Source organism: Pyxicephalus adspersus, chromosome 2 (assembly GCF_032062135.1).
Source record: "Pyxicephalus adspersus chromosome 2, UCB_Pads_2.0, whole genome shotgun sequence".
Taxonomy (NCBI): domain Eukaryota; kingdom Metazoa; phylum Chordata; class Amphibia; order Anura; family Pyxicephalidae; genus Pyxicephalus; species Pyxicephalus adspersus.
This window is the reverse complement of record NC_092859.1, coordinates 47,697,090-47,713,433: the sequence shown is the minus strand read 5'-3', so window position 1 is coordinate 47,713,433 and position 16,344 is coordinate 47,697,090. Positions and strand designations below refer to the sequence as shown.

The following is a 16,344-nucleotide window of genomic DNA, read 5'->3' as shown; positions in this document are numbered from 1 at the left end:
TGTGGACACTATTAATGAGATCATCAGATATTTCAGTGCCTGTGTATGAAGGGCTTCTTTTTATTCCACACTTCAGCTAATTTATAAAAAGTTTTTATTATTTCTGACAGTTCAGCTCTGTTCAAAGGTGCAACTTTTTCTTTTACCTAATTTTTTTCTAGCAATTGTTGTATACAGACACCCTACACCCTGGTGATGTCAATAACTCCCCTTTTTGGTCAGCAGTATTTGATAAATCATTAAATGGCATAGTCAGACATCTCTACAGATGCTAGATTCATGAAAGATCTCCAGCGACAAAAATCTAGTGTTTTTTATGGAGCTTGGGAACTTTGTCGGGTTTTAATTGCAGTCTTCGTCCCTATAGGGGTAATTTCACCTTACAAACTGTTTGGTGAGTATACATATAATATTAAAAAATGTGCCAGGTGATGTGTATATAAAGGAAATCGTCTTTTCAGTATAGCATTGGATCATCTGTCAGTTTTTTAAGCTGTTTGTAACCCTACTGGAGCGATTCATCCCCTTGGTTTGTCCTGATAAAACTTCCTCTCTATAAGTCAGGAAGTTGTCTTAAGAGTCATTAGGAGACATTTTTTCCAACTTCCTGATACATCTTTAGGACCGGAAGTAAAGGAAAATATCCCTAGTAAAAGGAGTATTACCCTTCCCTGCTTTATACAAAATTTTAAAACTTACCTGGGCATATACCTTAAGTTGTTGATGTACCTGCTTGTATTGCAACATTTTTATCCACTTTGACAGTTTTTACATTATGTTTTGTTTACATTTATCACTACTTCCAAAAGCTACTTTATTGATTTAATTACCAATTTAATTAGAACAGAGTCTTTAAAGGCAAGACAAATGTAATACTAGTTAACATAGAAATAATTTTTACCATAAATCTTTAATTTATAAATGTGGCATACTCTTGAAGTGGTTTGCTGGAGATCATCATTAAAAAAAACTTTTTCCATGTACTTTACTATCTTATTATATTATTTTTGGATTGGCTTATTAATTTTAACTTTATAAATGTCCATGAAAATGTCCAACATTGTAAGTTTAGAGCTAACCAACTTTGGCATTTTTGTTGTTGTAGCATATACCTAATACAAAGTTTATGTTATGTTCTACATGATACAAAATTATATAGGCATCTTGGATATAAGCAGTGGAATACTGCCACTTCTTCACTGGGTGCATTAAAATTAATCCTCCTTTAGTAAATGAAAAAAAAATTCACAAGTATACTAAGTTCATATTCTACGTAGTTGCTCAATAAACAAATCTACTGGCTAAATAAATTATGCAAATCTAATTTTCATATTTCTCTTCCCAAATGCAGTAACTTTCATTTGGATTTATGTTCAGCGTGCCAAACATTTAGATGTTATTGCTTACATTTTAAACCAGAACCTGATAAAATGACAAGAGACATCAATTAAAATGTGGACCTGAGACATGATGTATTGTCTACCTAATTGGCACTTATGCATACTGACCCCAACCAGAGTACTAGCTTGGGTGTAAAACAAACATACCCAACCCTGCTATTATGTTATTATATGTTACATAATATTTAGCTTTCCACTTGTTGGAAACCCATAAAAAATCACTTACAGTTAAAATACAAACACATGTATCTTCCTTTGAAGTTTGTGTTTTTTTAATATTTGGAAATAAACAGAACTTGGGCTGCATTTGTTAGTCAATATTTAAAAGAAACTAGAGTGCAAAGAACTAGTCAACGTATTACCTAGTGATCTGGTTTCCCTGAAGCTGATTCTTAGCTGTTACTAACCTATCTGCACTATGTCTCTGTGTGGTAGTTGCCATCTTTCTAGTGGCAGGACTTCCTCATTTAAGGAGAACAGTAAGCAGCACGCTTGCAAAATTTTTCTCACTTGTCCTGAGACTAGCACTCAAAGGTATTAGATCTCAAAATGTGCAATTTAAGGTAAATGTACCAAATGGCAAAGTTTCCTCGTCCTGGTATCCTCCCTCATCCCATAATGGAGGAAGCGCCTGGCGCCGCCATCTTCTTTACCTGATACGTCACCTGATCTCACTGGGCATGCGTGAGATTGGCAGTTTTTTGTACAACATTGAAGAAAAGGAGCAGCCAGAAGCCTCCCAGGATGTATGACGCATGTATCCCAGGAGGCCCCGGGTAATCTTTACCTTATATGAAAGGATTGTCTACCTTTTTATGTAAGGTAAACATTTTAGTTTAGATCTGATTTTTAAGAACATTTCCCATTTTGGTGTTTTGAAATTTCTGACAAAATATATATTTTTCAGGGTACTGTTTAAGCAAAATTATTACTTCTAGACTTTCCATATTATACAGCAAATCTTCTCTCTTTAAAGTTCAGGTCTCAATAAATAAACACCAAATATCCTTCTTTATTGTGTGATTGGAGGGGAACAACACTTAAAGTACACCTGTTACAATAGAAACCATTGCTGCTGACATATGCTGCATACATCATATAGCAAAACTGCTGGCATGGTTGCTAAAAAAGCCTGTGTAAACAGGCTACAAGAGCCACATTGGTAGCCCATCACCAGTTTGGTGGGGCCCAAACACCAGAATGACAGTTGGGAGGCGTTAATTTGTTACTGAAGAAATCATCAGCTTAAGTAATTTGCTAAATTTTAGGTCCACTTTACCTGATGCAAATACTACAGCTAAAACAATCTAAATCTTAATACAAATGGATTAGTGTGCTTACTTTTATTTAAAGTATTGGAAAGAACACAACAACTTGTCACCTAGCAACAATAGTATTTTGTTTCACATGAATGCATCAGTGCAACAGACTAAATGGAACATTACTCCATACTACACAATCACTGCTAGATATTTGAGTCACTTTAACTTGGAGGTTCCTGGGACCGGAAGTTAGAAAAATCCCCTTTAGAGATTCTTTATCAGACAGACCTGATTTGATAGACATAATTATATGGAATGCACTGGTTATTTATTTTATGTTCTCATGAATAGATAATTGATATGAATATGAACAGTTTTGTACAAGCACTGTACGCAGAGCACCATTTTGCTCAATCGGTGAGAGGATTTGGGAGGGTGCGCGAGTAGCACCTCACTGTGCTGTTCTGCATGGGAATACATCAGCCATTATCAGATGTCAGAGGTTAGCTGTATATGTCAGAGAAAAGCAGAACCATTCGTCTTGGACAACTATTTTCTGGTGTTTGTATGTAGCTTTAGTGTTGCATGTACAATACTTGATTGGCTGTAGTAGAATGTAAGCAGTCAAACAGAGGATGATAATGTTCAGGGAGAATTGGAAATGATAACTGAAAATAAAAAGTCTTTGGTGTAAATTAGTGAACATTTACAAGTCTATTGCAATCCACAGTAAACAACGGGGTTGCACAGATCAATTTATTTGTCTCAATTTGCTACGACAATCCAGTGTCCAGAAATAAACTAGTTAAACTGTTAATCAAACTGGTAATGTTCTATTTTCTCTTTAAATAAGTTCACGGGACACCTGTTGGCAAAATATTGTACAAACCTCATGCTTCAATAAATCAACCTCCTGAGATTGTAAGGGTGGCACGGTAACCTAAGCAAAGACAATGCTTTGTTTAAAATACAGATAAGTGATTGTTTTTGTAGCAATGGGAAGTATATGTTCCTCTACCTGTCTCCATATGAATGTTGGATCAAGTTTCTAAATGTGCTGTTTATTGCATCTAAAATATTTCTACATGCCAGTTGTTAGGCTGCTTTTATTTGGCAAGATCCAGCTAACTGGGGAAATAAATGACAAATACCTAAAAATGCACTTTGCAGAACAATGGTCCAGATTTTACATTGAAGTCTTTGTTTTCCTGTTTTGAGTTTTTTAACTACAACAGCATGAGGTATACAATTTTCCAGCCAAGTAAGGGCATCTGTAGTCTGCTAAATTAGAGGGATGGGTCTTGATTTACATAATTGAAGATATATCCAACCTTTGAACTTGACTGAGGAGTGGTATTGTTGGATATCAGTGATGATCACAACAAAAGGTCTTCCAGTGTGAAAGTATCATTGTTCAGGAACATTGCAAAAAGGAAAAAAAAGTTTTCAGTCATTGTTATCAGTGTCTTTTTTTTCTTCTTTATCGACTGTTGCTATGAAACTCCACTTGAAGTTACTATTTAACCAAAGATCAATTTGTTGCATTGAACTACCTTGGCGAACCAGTGTATTATAGAAAAGTAAGCAGGATTTCTGACTGGATGATAGCTATTTATTATTTATGGTCAACTTGGCCATTACTTTCTGTTCCTATGAAATAATTGGTTAGTCAATAAACATGTGCAGATTAAAGTATATGTAGGGAGAACTGACATTCTTTTATTTGGTGATTAGTTATGTCACATAAAATATTTATATATCCGTGTAATATTTATGATTTATCATTGTTTGTTTGTTTGTCCCTGAACACACTCTTATTACTTGGACAAACTAATCAGTATATTTGCTGGGCAAACACTTTGCAAAGATGGAGTTTAGTATATCTGAAAACTGGAAAAAGGTAAGTGAAACTTGATTGATATTATTATTATTACACAGTATTTATATAGCGCCATCATATTATACAGCGCTGTAAATCAATTCCATAGTCATATCACAAGCTGTCCCTCAAAGGAGCTCACAATCTAATGTCCCTGCCATAGTTATATGTCTTCAATACAGTCTAAGGTCAATTTTGGGGGGAAGCCAATTAACCTAACTGCATGCTTTTTAGGATGTGGGAGGAAACCAGAGTACCCAGAGGAAACCCACGCAAACACAGGGAGAACCTGCAAACTCCATGCAGATAGTGTCCTGGCCAAGATTCAAACTTGGAACCTAGCGGTGCAAAGACCAGAGTGCTAACCTCTGAGCCACCGTGCACCATACTATCTATTATCCTGCAATAGTAAGGGAATAATAGAGTTCAATTATTTTGTTGGCAGAGCTGTTGTGAGAAGCACACAATACACATGCACTTGGTTAGATAAACTTTCTAGATTATTCATCTAGTATTTTATTTCATCTTATGGCTAGTAGACTGATCAAATGCCCTGTGGTTTAACCATGGTTATAACCAATGCAAGAAAACCGCGTAGAATCTCACTTCTAGACAATAAAACAGAAAATGTTTAACATAGATAAATAGTAAATTTGAGTGTTTTTATCTTCTAAATGTTTCAGTCATCTGATATCACATGGTCTCTATGTACCAAAATATAGTTTATTATACTCAATTTGTTAAATTAGCAAAGTTAAAATGATCATGGACAAAAGGTGGTATGGTGCCACAGGTGGCTATCATGTCACCTTGCCGGCTCGGGCCCTAACTTTGATGCCAGCACATTATCTGCATGTTTCAGTTTGCATGTTCCCTAAAAGATCCCATATTCCTCCAGGCAATCTTGTTTTTCTCCAAACTCCAAAAACAGTTAAGTTATTTGGCTCTCCTGAAATTGTCCTTGGTATGCCTGGAAAATAAGCAGCACAACCAAAGTGCAGTGTGAGCTACAGGTTGCAGGGACTGATATAAATGTGTTATTATAACATTAAAGCAAAAAATAAAATAAAAGAATCATTTCATATAAAAGCTAAAAAGGGGTTAAAGGAGAGCTAGCTGCTCATTCTCATACAAACCCCCAAAATACTTGCCTGATACTTGCAACAGTGCTCTTCCCATCTTCTAATTGGTTGGGCAGTATCTATGTAAAATAATTGCTTTCAATGGCCTGAAGCATATAATATTTACATTTAGCACATCAGAACTAGGCCAACATTTATACACAATATACCTTTATTAGGAGCATTATTTTTATTATTCTGTCTATGGCCAGACAGTAATTTCCCTCAACAAAGAATAATGATCTTGTGAACATATCTGTCCCTAACGTTTTATTCTACTTGCTTATAGAAGCTTTTTCTCGGAAATCAGTAAAAGGCAGATAGCCCAAAATGATACTGACAATAGAAGATAATTAATGCAAAATTAGAATAATTATCCGCATTTAAAGCTGTTCACAAGGTTGCTATAATAATTGTGGCACTTGTGCAACTCTTGGATCATCTTTGGTATTTGTGTCTAATGTGGTTGCAGCTACCTGCAGGAGGTGGGAATGTTAAAATGAAATGGGTAGACATCTTCAAATCATCCCCATATCACTTTTACACAGCTTGAGGATTATCATATTTTACTTGGATTGCAGTAATTACACAGTAATTACACATCTATTTAAACAGCAAACCAAAACCACAATATAGGAAAATTCAATAGGATGTTTAAAGTTGACCTAAATAGTCAAAACAGAACTAAGTTCCACTTTTGGGTTTAGACTGGGTCATTATTAGATTGGGCAGGTCATTATTGCATGACAGGTGATGTCCCTTCTGCAGTAATCTCTCCTACTGCTCCTAAATACCTGATCCTACCCTGTGGATCTTGCCAACTTGGTGTTAACTTAAGGGTAACAATGTAAGACGCTTATGGCGATGACCAGTGATTATACTAATGTACATTGAGCTAAGGATAAACATATATATATTTATATATTTGTCAGGGTTTCTTGACAAATACAAGTAATTTTACCAAAAAAATATTTGCAATGAACTCTAGACGATTTTTGCCCCCTGCAAACTTGTTTGCATTTCTTTCTATCTAGTCCTAAAATCTATATAACTCTGCCACACAGCAGAGGCTTATCGGGCAGGGCAGGACTTGATTTTTCTCTTCTGCAGAGTTTGTCTTGGTCATTAAAGAGTTAAAAGAGTCTGCAGAAAGCGCTCACCCTCCCCCCTCCTAAGATCACCCACAACCTCAACTGTGTTTAGCAAAAGATTTCTTTTGCAAGTCATGCAAACTGCCCCCTCCAAGCCTCCTCTCTGCACACAATGAGCAGGGAGACGTCCGTATGTCAGCTGTCCTTAACCCAGGGACTATCTGTACTTGCAATGAATATTAGTAGTAACAGAATATAGGAGCCTTTGCTATGCAGCATACAAATATAGGTTTCCAATGCACTTTTACACAGTCCTAAATTGTATCTTTTTTTCTTGTGAAGAGGAATCTCACCCTTATCCCATTTTACAAAGCAAAGTGCTTGTGTTAGCAGGCCTGGGCATTGCCCGGAGAACAGGGCGTGGTAAAGCATTGCAAATGACCCCTTTAGTAAAGTTGTTTTTTTATTTTCATTCCTGCTTGGAAAGTTTTATTCTACAGAGAATAGCAAGTAAAATGCTGAAATACATCACAAATAAATAAATAAACAAAAATCTGTTGCAGTAGAATAACATTTACACAGGGCCTATTAACAAATCTGCTGTGGTGCATTAAAAGCATTAGTTTCTGCATTACTGTGTTGAATAATTTCAGTTAGCAGAACAATGGACAACGTAAAACAAAAGACTGCACTGAAAGTAAGTACAATGTGGTGGGCAACCATTCAGAAAAAATACAAAACAAAAACAAAGACAAAAGTTAGCATGGTAACATTCAGAACTGCAGCATGATGGTATGAACATGTTCCCAGCGGTTTTAATAGCAATGAGAAATGTTCTTCTTTATTTTGCCTAAAATTCATTAAGATTTCTGAATGTAATAAATTATGATTGTGGCAAAATGTAATCCAAAATGCAGTGAAGTATATAAAAACTGTAGTACAGGCATGTAAATGACTACTTTACATACTACTTTTCCACACATCTTCAGCTAATATATTTCTATGCATTAAATATTTATATTTTATTATCTCAGTCCATGCAAAAAGGATTGTCCACTCATTTCAAAGATTTGTACAATTTACTGTTTGGTCCATCTATACCATCAATGTTTATCATATTATTGCACTGTCCCGCCAGTGTCACACTGGCAATAGTTATTTGTTGTGTTTTGCCTAAATTATATGTTAGTTTAGATTTTGGTCCTTATAACTGAAAGGATAAGTAGCAGTGATTTGCCCGCTGCCTATTAATTATGATGGAGCATGTTTCTGAATGATTTATACATATCGACTCCAGCCTTGTATTGTTCCACCTCTCCAAACAATAGTAAAAACCTAACTGTACCCCAAAGGGAGGTTTAGGGAATTCAGAGGCAGGGCATAATATTCAATAGATCTTAAATTTCAAATCTGTTAAAGATATATTTTTCATAATATATTATGAAATCTTATTACGTACACACTAACTGGCCACATTTTTATGTACATCTTGCTAGTACCAGGTTCGTCACCTTTTGGCTTTAAAAAACTGCCGCAGTTCTTTGGGTCATAGAATTAACAAGGACAGCACAACAGCTGCACATCCATGCAAATCTTCTGCTCCAATACATCTCAAAGTTTCTGTATTAGACTGAGATCCTGAGACTGTGGGGTGATTTGAGTACGGTAAACTCCATGTCATGTTGACAAAACCATTTTGAGATGATTTCAGTACTAAGATAGGCAGTGGTATTTAAAAGATGATCAGTTGGTGCTTAGGGGCCCAAAGTATGCCAAGAAATATGCCATACACAATTACACCACCACCAGAAGTGTGAACTGTTGATACAAGGCAGGATGGATCCTTACTTTCATACTGTTGACGTCATATTCTGACTCTACCATCCAAATGACACAGCAGAAATCGAGATTCATTAGACTAGGCAATGTTTTTACAATCTTCTCTTTACCAATTTTGATGAGCCATGAATTTTACCTTCATGTTCCTGTTCTCAGATGACAGGAGTGGCCTATCCTCATCAACATTCAATGTGTTGTATGTTCAAAGATGTTCTTCTACATACCTTGGTTGGAACAACTATATTTTTTTTAAATTCTGCTACCTTTAATCAGTTTAAATCAGTTTAGACATTTTCCCTGACTACTGGCATCAACAATGTATTTTTTTACCCATAGAACTGGATATTTTTCTTTTTCAGCCCATTTTCAAAAAACTCTGGATATAGTAGTGTATGAAACTCCCAGCTGATCAGTGGTTTTCTGAAATACTCAAAGCAGCACACTAACTACCATGCTATGTTCAATGTCACTTAAATCATTTTGTGATCATGGTGTCAGCAGAGTATTCACAAATTTCATAAAAGGACTGCATTACTTGTAGTTTTCCATACCTCTGGACAACAATTCACTTGTGGCTTGTGTACCCTGCATTAAAATCCAGATCAGCCTAATTCATATTCACACTTAATGGATGCAACTATGGACACAGAGCGCATGGTTATTTTTAAAGGTTAATTATTTTTTATCTCTACTTAGATGTAATATGTTGCGGCCGAGATTTTTTTCCATTCTATTTTTTCCATCTAGTACAGCTCTGGTGTCATTTGGATCAGTTTCACCCTAAAAATTCAGCCCTCTCTATAAAGAAAATGGTGGAACAATTTGATTATCGAATTAAAAAAATATGTATTTAAAAAAGTGAGTGAATTCACCTTGCTGCAGTTTCACAATTTTTTCTTGGTTGAAAGTTCAAAAACACAAACCCCACAGAGATTTCGTGTTTGAAATGATTGCATGAAAGCCACTTAAAATGTAATAACAGGAATATATCAATATGAGTAATTCATATATTTTGCAAGGATTCTTTTGCTCCCACTTCAAGATCCCTTGGTTTGTAGACACACATACTATATCAGGAAAAGGGTGAACGTGTTTCCTTGTTTCTATTAATATACTATCAGGGATCAAAATTCGATTGTCACATGTAGATAATGACAATCCCCTGTCCACGGCTATGTGAAGATTTCATGTGCTTCCTTATTCTGTTTATAGCAGACACATGGCTACCTGCCATTGTATTATCCTATGTGATGCAGCCAGCAGTGACTGCTTATTAACATAGTAATCAGGTGAGCAGGTCATCCTGTAATTACAGTGTAGCTGGGAGGCTGTAGGACCCAGAGGCAGCTGTGCTGTCCTCCTTGGACTAACTGGTTTATAGAGTGACACACAGGTAGCTGGAGTGACGTCTGCAATCAACAGGTGTACTTTGAAAGAAGTGAGAAAAGAAATAGTCTGCCGGTGTTCACTGTATATGAAAGACCTGTGTTACACCTTGGGATTTTCTTCTGGAATTTTGTTTAGTATGAAGGAGAAAGGTAAATCAGAACAAACCTTCACTGGAGCAGCATGTTAAGCCGTGAATCTGCCAACTATCCTATCTTAGGAAGACTTTGAATCAAGTTTCACTTTACATTCCCTCCGCATGTAAAACAATGGCTTCTATCACTACTGAGCTCTGGGAAAGGGTGATAAGAGGAAGAAGGAAAAAGGATGACTCTAAAAGGGTCATAAAATCTAATTTACTTTTTGAGGGTGCCAACTGGAAGGAAAACCCAAACAGTGTTTACCAAACCAACAACATCAAGACCACCAAATATACTTTCCTTTCCTTCATTCCTAAAAATCTGTTTGAGCAGTTTCATCGTTTCGCCAACATGTATTTTGTTTTGATAGCTGCGCTTAACTTTGTACCAGTGGTTAATGCCTTTCAACCAGCCATAGCCATAATTCCAATTTGTATTATTTTGGCTATTACGGCAATTAAGGATGTATGGGAAGATTTCAGGAGATACAAGTCAGACAAGGAGATCAATAACATGCTGTGCATGATATATAGCAAGTAAGTCTTTAAAATGTTTTCATTTGTTTTGTGCTTTGTATGGAGTTTATATGGTAATTATCTTTATTATTAGTTTACTTGTTAATAATCCTAATTTTTTGTAAAGTGTGTTTGTGGTGGTCTTTACCTGTTTTCCTACATTGGCATCTCTAGTAGGTATAAGGCCCATCAAAAGTTTTTGTTTGGGTACCCTTCAGACCCAAGAACTTTGGTTAATATGATTATTATTACAGGTATTACCTACATTTGAAATTATATTGTTTTCAATGGACTTGTTTTCAGTGAACTTAACATTCCCTGAAACATTCCATGTTGGAAAAACAATTACTGTCATTGAAACATATGGACCAAGAAGATTCTCCACTAGGGAGTGTTTTAGGAAATGTTAGATTTCTTGCTTTTTAAATAGAGCTCTTTTGCATTAAAAAACTATATTTATATAATCATTGACTAAATTAGGGATCAGTACTGCACAAGACACAGTAGAAGAACAAAATTATGGTAATCATTCCTAAAGTATTTAAATCTTTTTTATGTTGTTTTTCTATTTCTTGCAAAAGTATTTTGGTGAACAATTATAAAAATGAATCTGAAAGTAATAGCTTATTAACCTGTTACAGTTTCCTTTGAAGTGTTTCTTTTAGTTTATTGCAGGCTATACATTGGGCGATTTTAAATCTCACAATGGGTGAACAGAAACTCAACTCAATTTTGTGGCCTAACTGGTAAAGATTTAATCACAATTAACAAGTTAAAAGGCCCCTAGATGATTTGCCCCTCAATAGATACCAGTTTGTCAGTTTAGACTGGGTCTATTGACTATATGCAAATTACATACCAGTTCTCTTTTACTGTACCTTCCAAACTGTCTTTGTTGCCTTTGTAAATCTAGATGGTTATCAGTCCTTTTTTTAGCCATAGTGTGCCTTTGTCACTTGTTATACAACCAGAAAATCAGGAAAATTCTCGTAATGTGTACTTCCTTTAGTCTTTTTTTAGTAGAGTAAGGAAGGGTAAAGTTTTTCTTGCTTTTGTATAGATTTGCTTTCTACTATTCGTCCTGATGTCCCCTTTCATGGCACAAAAAGTGATGGGAGATCTCAAATGTTACAGTTGGTACAGAACAAAATTTAAGAAAAAATGTTCCAGTTGGCCCATCTGGCCTGCTGTCATTTGTCCAAGGGCAAGTTTTACTTCATTTGATTTTATCTTACTTCTTGATGGCATCTCCTAGACAGGAAATCTCCCCAACAAGACAACAAAAACTATTAATTTTTAACCCTCGTAATCCATTCAAAACCAAAAGGATGGTTAGTTCATTATTAGAGAGATGGCTTCTGATGTTTAGAACTGCTTATTTCTATGATGGAAATCACTAGATGGTCTAATGGTAGAAACAAAATATCCAATCTGTTGCATCGTTTGGGCCTTGCATGGTCCTTTTATATAAGTATGATATAGGCCCAATTTCAGCATCATTTCAATGATCCTTCTGTAACCCTTGCTTTAGTTTTAAAAGCCATGTTTCCTGGTGTTGGTGTCACATTTTTGGTTTTTATCTGTAATTTTTAGTGTAAGTGCTGAAACCTTTTCCTTGATTTTGTCGCTCTTGTTACTTTTTCTGATGTCTATCAGTTGTGTCAGAAAAACACAAGCAATGATATAGTGAGCTGTAGCCAGTTGATAAATAGGATCAAAACCCTAGAAGGGTTATATAGGTTTCAAAGAGGGTACATTTTCAGGCAGATTTAAAAGTTCGGAGAAAGGGACCGTCTGGTCCACACAGGTTATGCTATGTGCTGATATCAAGTATCATGTGTTCATCCTAAAGTAAAAGCCCTAATCTAACTAAATTTAAAAAATTGTCAGCAAAAAATGTAAATCTAGAAATGTGATTTTGGATTTCTGTGAAATGATTCATGATATAAGATTTGTGTCTGCATTACCGTTGTCTTTTTTCACTCATTCCATACTTAATTATCAAAACTGTCACTTTTCCTAAAAATATCACATAGCTCATAGCTATCACTATACATTTATTCCTTTACATGTAAACCCTTTCAAAGTGTTAACGTGGTCTTAACAGCTTGCTAATGCTTTGTGAATGATGACGGCACGGTAGCAACATTGTGTTATCATAAATCATAAATGCGCTGAAGGCACTTACAACTGTTCTGTTGTGGTGTTTAGAGGGTCATTACATGAAATGGCTTTGCCATATTTTTTTTCTTTTGTGGATATATGACTGATATATTGTGATGCCTCGTCTTAAAATTTTACAATTAGCAGGAAAAAAACAATAAAGTTACATTTGATCTAAATAATATCATTTTGTTATAACTTAAAAAAAAAACAATCAAACTCGAATTTCACATTCTTTTGGTTGTTAAAAATAGCACAGAAATTGCTTGACTAAGAAGTTGGCTTTGGATTTGTATTAATTAGCTCCTGAGGTCTGTCTGGCAACTTGTTGCTAAATGACACATAACTTTAAACACATGAACTTGTGGACAAGTCATTCCGGCGCATGCAGTAACTAAACAGTCTTGTTTGACACAGCATTATACACTTAGAAATATGTGAAGTATGTCAGTGCACACAGCTCCAAAAATATAACACCTTGATTTTCTTCTAACTTATTACTGCAAACCTCAGTCCAGTGCGTCAAAGTTCCTCTGTAAAGTCTGTTAACCTGGACAGAAGTCATTAGCATAGATACCTATATGCTGGGCCTCTCACACAGTTCTCAGACATGTTTGCATTGCTTATAGAAATTATTCATACTAAAGTTGTTATTTTTTTCTATTGTTAAAGTGGAAGTACTAAATAAATAATTTTGATTGTTCTTTGCAACACTGACTCTCAAGTTTGCCTGCAGATGAAAAAAGTTTGTAGCTGAAAAAAATCTTTGATGGTTTCCAGCAACACTAAAATGAATAAGCGCTGTATACACATCTCAACTCACATCTATAGAGAGAAGGGGAGGACAATATGGGGGCACCCTGATATGTCCTTGGCCTTAGAAGATGAGCAGAATCTCCCCTATTCGTTCATTTAGTGATTCCCATGGCAGATTATTTTCTCCCAAGATGATCACTATCCTTAGGCGATAATCCTCTAGCACATTGTTTCACATTTTAACATGAGAAACCCCTTGAAAAATCTTTCAGGTCCTCAGGGAACCTGTTAAAATTACCATATCCATGGCTCACAGTACATTGTGATGGTGAGTGGGAACACTGCCACCCTTCATCATTGGTACCTGTTAATCTGACCTAAGAGTCACAATTTGCTCATTGCTGAAGGGACCCCCAACAATCTCTGGAGGAACATGAGGGTTCCATATAACCCTGGTTGAGAAACTTGATCTAGTACATGAACAAACTTTTAGCTACCTATGGGTTAAACTGTGTGCATATCCAAACTTTTTTCCCTAGGTCTGGATTGTATAAGGAAGGGTAAAATCTTCTCTAAGGTTTTTGGGAAGTTTTCAATTTGTGTTAATTTTAATAATCCCAATTACTGAGGAAAAAAATGAACAATCCAAAAATGTACAGTTGTCACCGATATAGGACTGGAGGTGGTATCTTTAAATGAAGATACTTGTTTGGGTGACCATTGTAGAAGAGGGCACCTCATTTTCAAAATTTATTTACACTTCCTGTTTTGTCCTAGATAACAGGAAATAAATCTCAATCCCAATGGGATTACCAACATATAATAAATAGTTTACAGGATTTTATATCTTTCATATTCTATGCAAAATGACAAAATTCCCAAGCAACCCTAATTTCAAAATCCTGTTGTGCCAGGTAGTGGGGACAACCACCATAAAACTGGTACAAAGACACTTTTTATAAACACCCACATATTCAAGACTAGACTAGGTCAACAATCTACACACCGTTTACAGCAGTTGGGGTCTCCAGCTGTTTTACACCCCTATTATTTTAGTAGGGGCTACATCTAGTAGGGGCCAATGACATTGACTGAAAGTGGTTGTAAAATTAGAGGGTTGTGTTTTTTGTCTTCTTAGGTCTAGCAATAACTGGCCCATCTGTGGAAATTATCCCTACTCTAGTGTACCATAAATACACTATAAGCCAAAACAGAAAAGGCCCATGAGATTCAAATTAATTTATGAACAAAGAAATAATTACAGTATTTCGGTTATTCCTCTAGGCACATTTACCTTACTTTTTACACATGTGTTTTGTAAGTGGAATAAGAAATGATTAATGCAAATTAGTTAATAGGTTTTAATTGCTTATTTGTCAGCTTCTCAATTCTTTTAAAATAATGTCATCAAGGTTAGTTCATTGTTGGATGAATATGTCACTAAAATAAGAGGCTGAATGACTTGACTCAGTGCTATTTAGTGATGTGGATCTTTACCGTTTAAAGGATACATAACTTCTGTAACAAGTGAACACTAAGCCTATATACTTCTGTGGTCATAATTGTATTTTTAGCTCTATGTAACATTTAAACCCTTCCTAACTGCGTTGTTACTCCACATATGTAGCCTGTTTGTAATGCAGCTGGTTTAATCTGAAATTTCATATCCCTTGACTGTAATGATTCAGTAGCATACAGCATATAAAAACTAAGTAAACAGAAAAACCAATAACCTCATCACAGCAGGAAAGAATATGGAAACATGGGGCACCAAGCACAGAGAACTATAAAGACCTCAAAGAGATTCTAATTCTCCCACCTACCAATAAAAATAGTGGTAACAACACATCAACTATGGATCAACATGGCCAAAACTGCCATTTATTATAAATAACATATCTGAACATAAAATAGTCATAGCAACAGAAAAATCATGAAGACCATTACCATAGCTTGAATTGAATACTATATTAAGGTACCCTAAATAAAATTGCAGGACTTGCGACAACCTGGATTTTGCTTTTAGCCACACTGCACTGCCTCTGCAACAACATGAATTACCCGCAACCCCACCAGGAGCATAAGGTCTTGGGTCACCACCATTTAATGACCCCCTCAACTTCACTAGCAAAAACTTTCAAGGACCTTGAACAGCAGACCTCATCCACCTGAATTCCCACCTAGAGATGGAACCAAGGCCCTATTTTTCCAAATAAGGTCCAGCTGGGTGGTAAGCTCACTCTTCTTCAGCTACCTCACTTCTGGCCTTATTTCCTTCTCCCACACTTCCTCCCCATTAACATTTCTTAACCTTTCCTAAACCTACTCACCTGCCTTATTCACAGTCATTGCACCTAGTAATATAGACCCTATACCTATGTTCTCATCTTTCCCATGGTTCCAGGCCTACCTTTACAGAGGGTGTGATGTCTTGATGACTCTTTAGGACCTAACTTTAGGCATGTTGTTACTCAGTGTGAACAAGTATCGGGCGGCAGGAATTAGCTTGATTATGAAAAAACAAGGGTTCTTACAAAAATTGAACGGGATTGTAATCGACAAGAACTATGAGTACATTAGTTCACCTTTATATGTTTGAAAAAGCTAAAGTATAGCGGTTTGCAGGTACTACACTGCAATGACGAATGCAAAACAAATGAAAGCAAAGAAGTCCTTCCTGCTGTAACTTAACCAGAGCATAAGTAAAAAAACAATGAAGGTTCTGCAGAAGAGGAAAGAATGCTAGTTCCCCTTTTGCCCTGTATATACAATCCTTTCACTCCTCTGACATC

The 16,344-nt window shown here is 35.8% G+C and overlaps 1 protein-coding gene and 1 long non-coding RNA gene across 9 annotated transcripts in view; one reads left to right on the top strand and one right to left on the bottom strand.

Moving 5' to 3' along the window:
• Nucleotides 1-16,344, top strand: part of ATP10B (ATPase phospholipid transporting 10B (putative)) — a 239,451-nt gene that overhangs the window by 153,271 nt on the left and 69,836 nt on the right. The window contains exon 1 of one of the 6 annotated variants that reach the window (XM_072400708.1): nucleotides 9,991-10,654. The exons of 4 other annotated variants lie outside the window; for them this stretch is intronic. In XM_072400708.1, coding sequence (XP_072256809.1) covers nucleotides 10,248-10,654 — 407 coding nt within the window. In that variant the 5' untranslated portion in view covers nucleotides 9,991-10,247. Of the gene's footprint in view, nucleotides 1-9,990; nucleotides 10,655-16,344 lie in introns of those variants that run through there. One more of the 6 variants, XM_072400707.1, reaches the window with a different exon arrangement.
• The window catches only part of LOC140323540 (uncharacterized), a 32,239-nt gene that overhangs the window by 2,719 nt on the left and 13,176 nt on the right, over nucleotides 1-16,344 (bottom strand). The window lies entirely within an intron of this gene.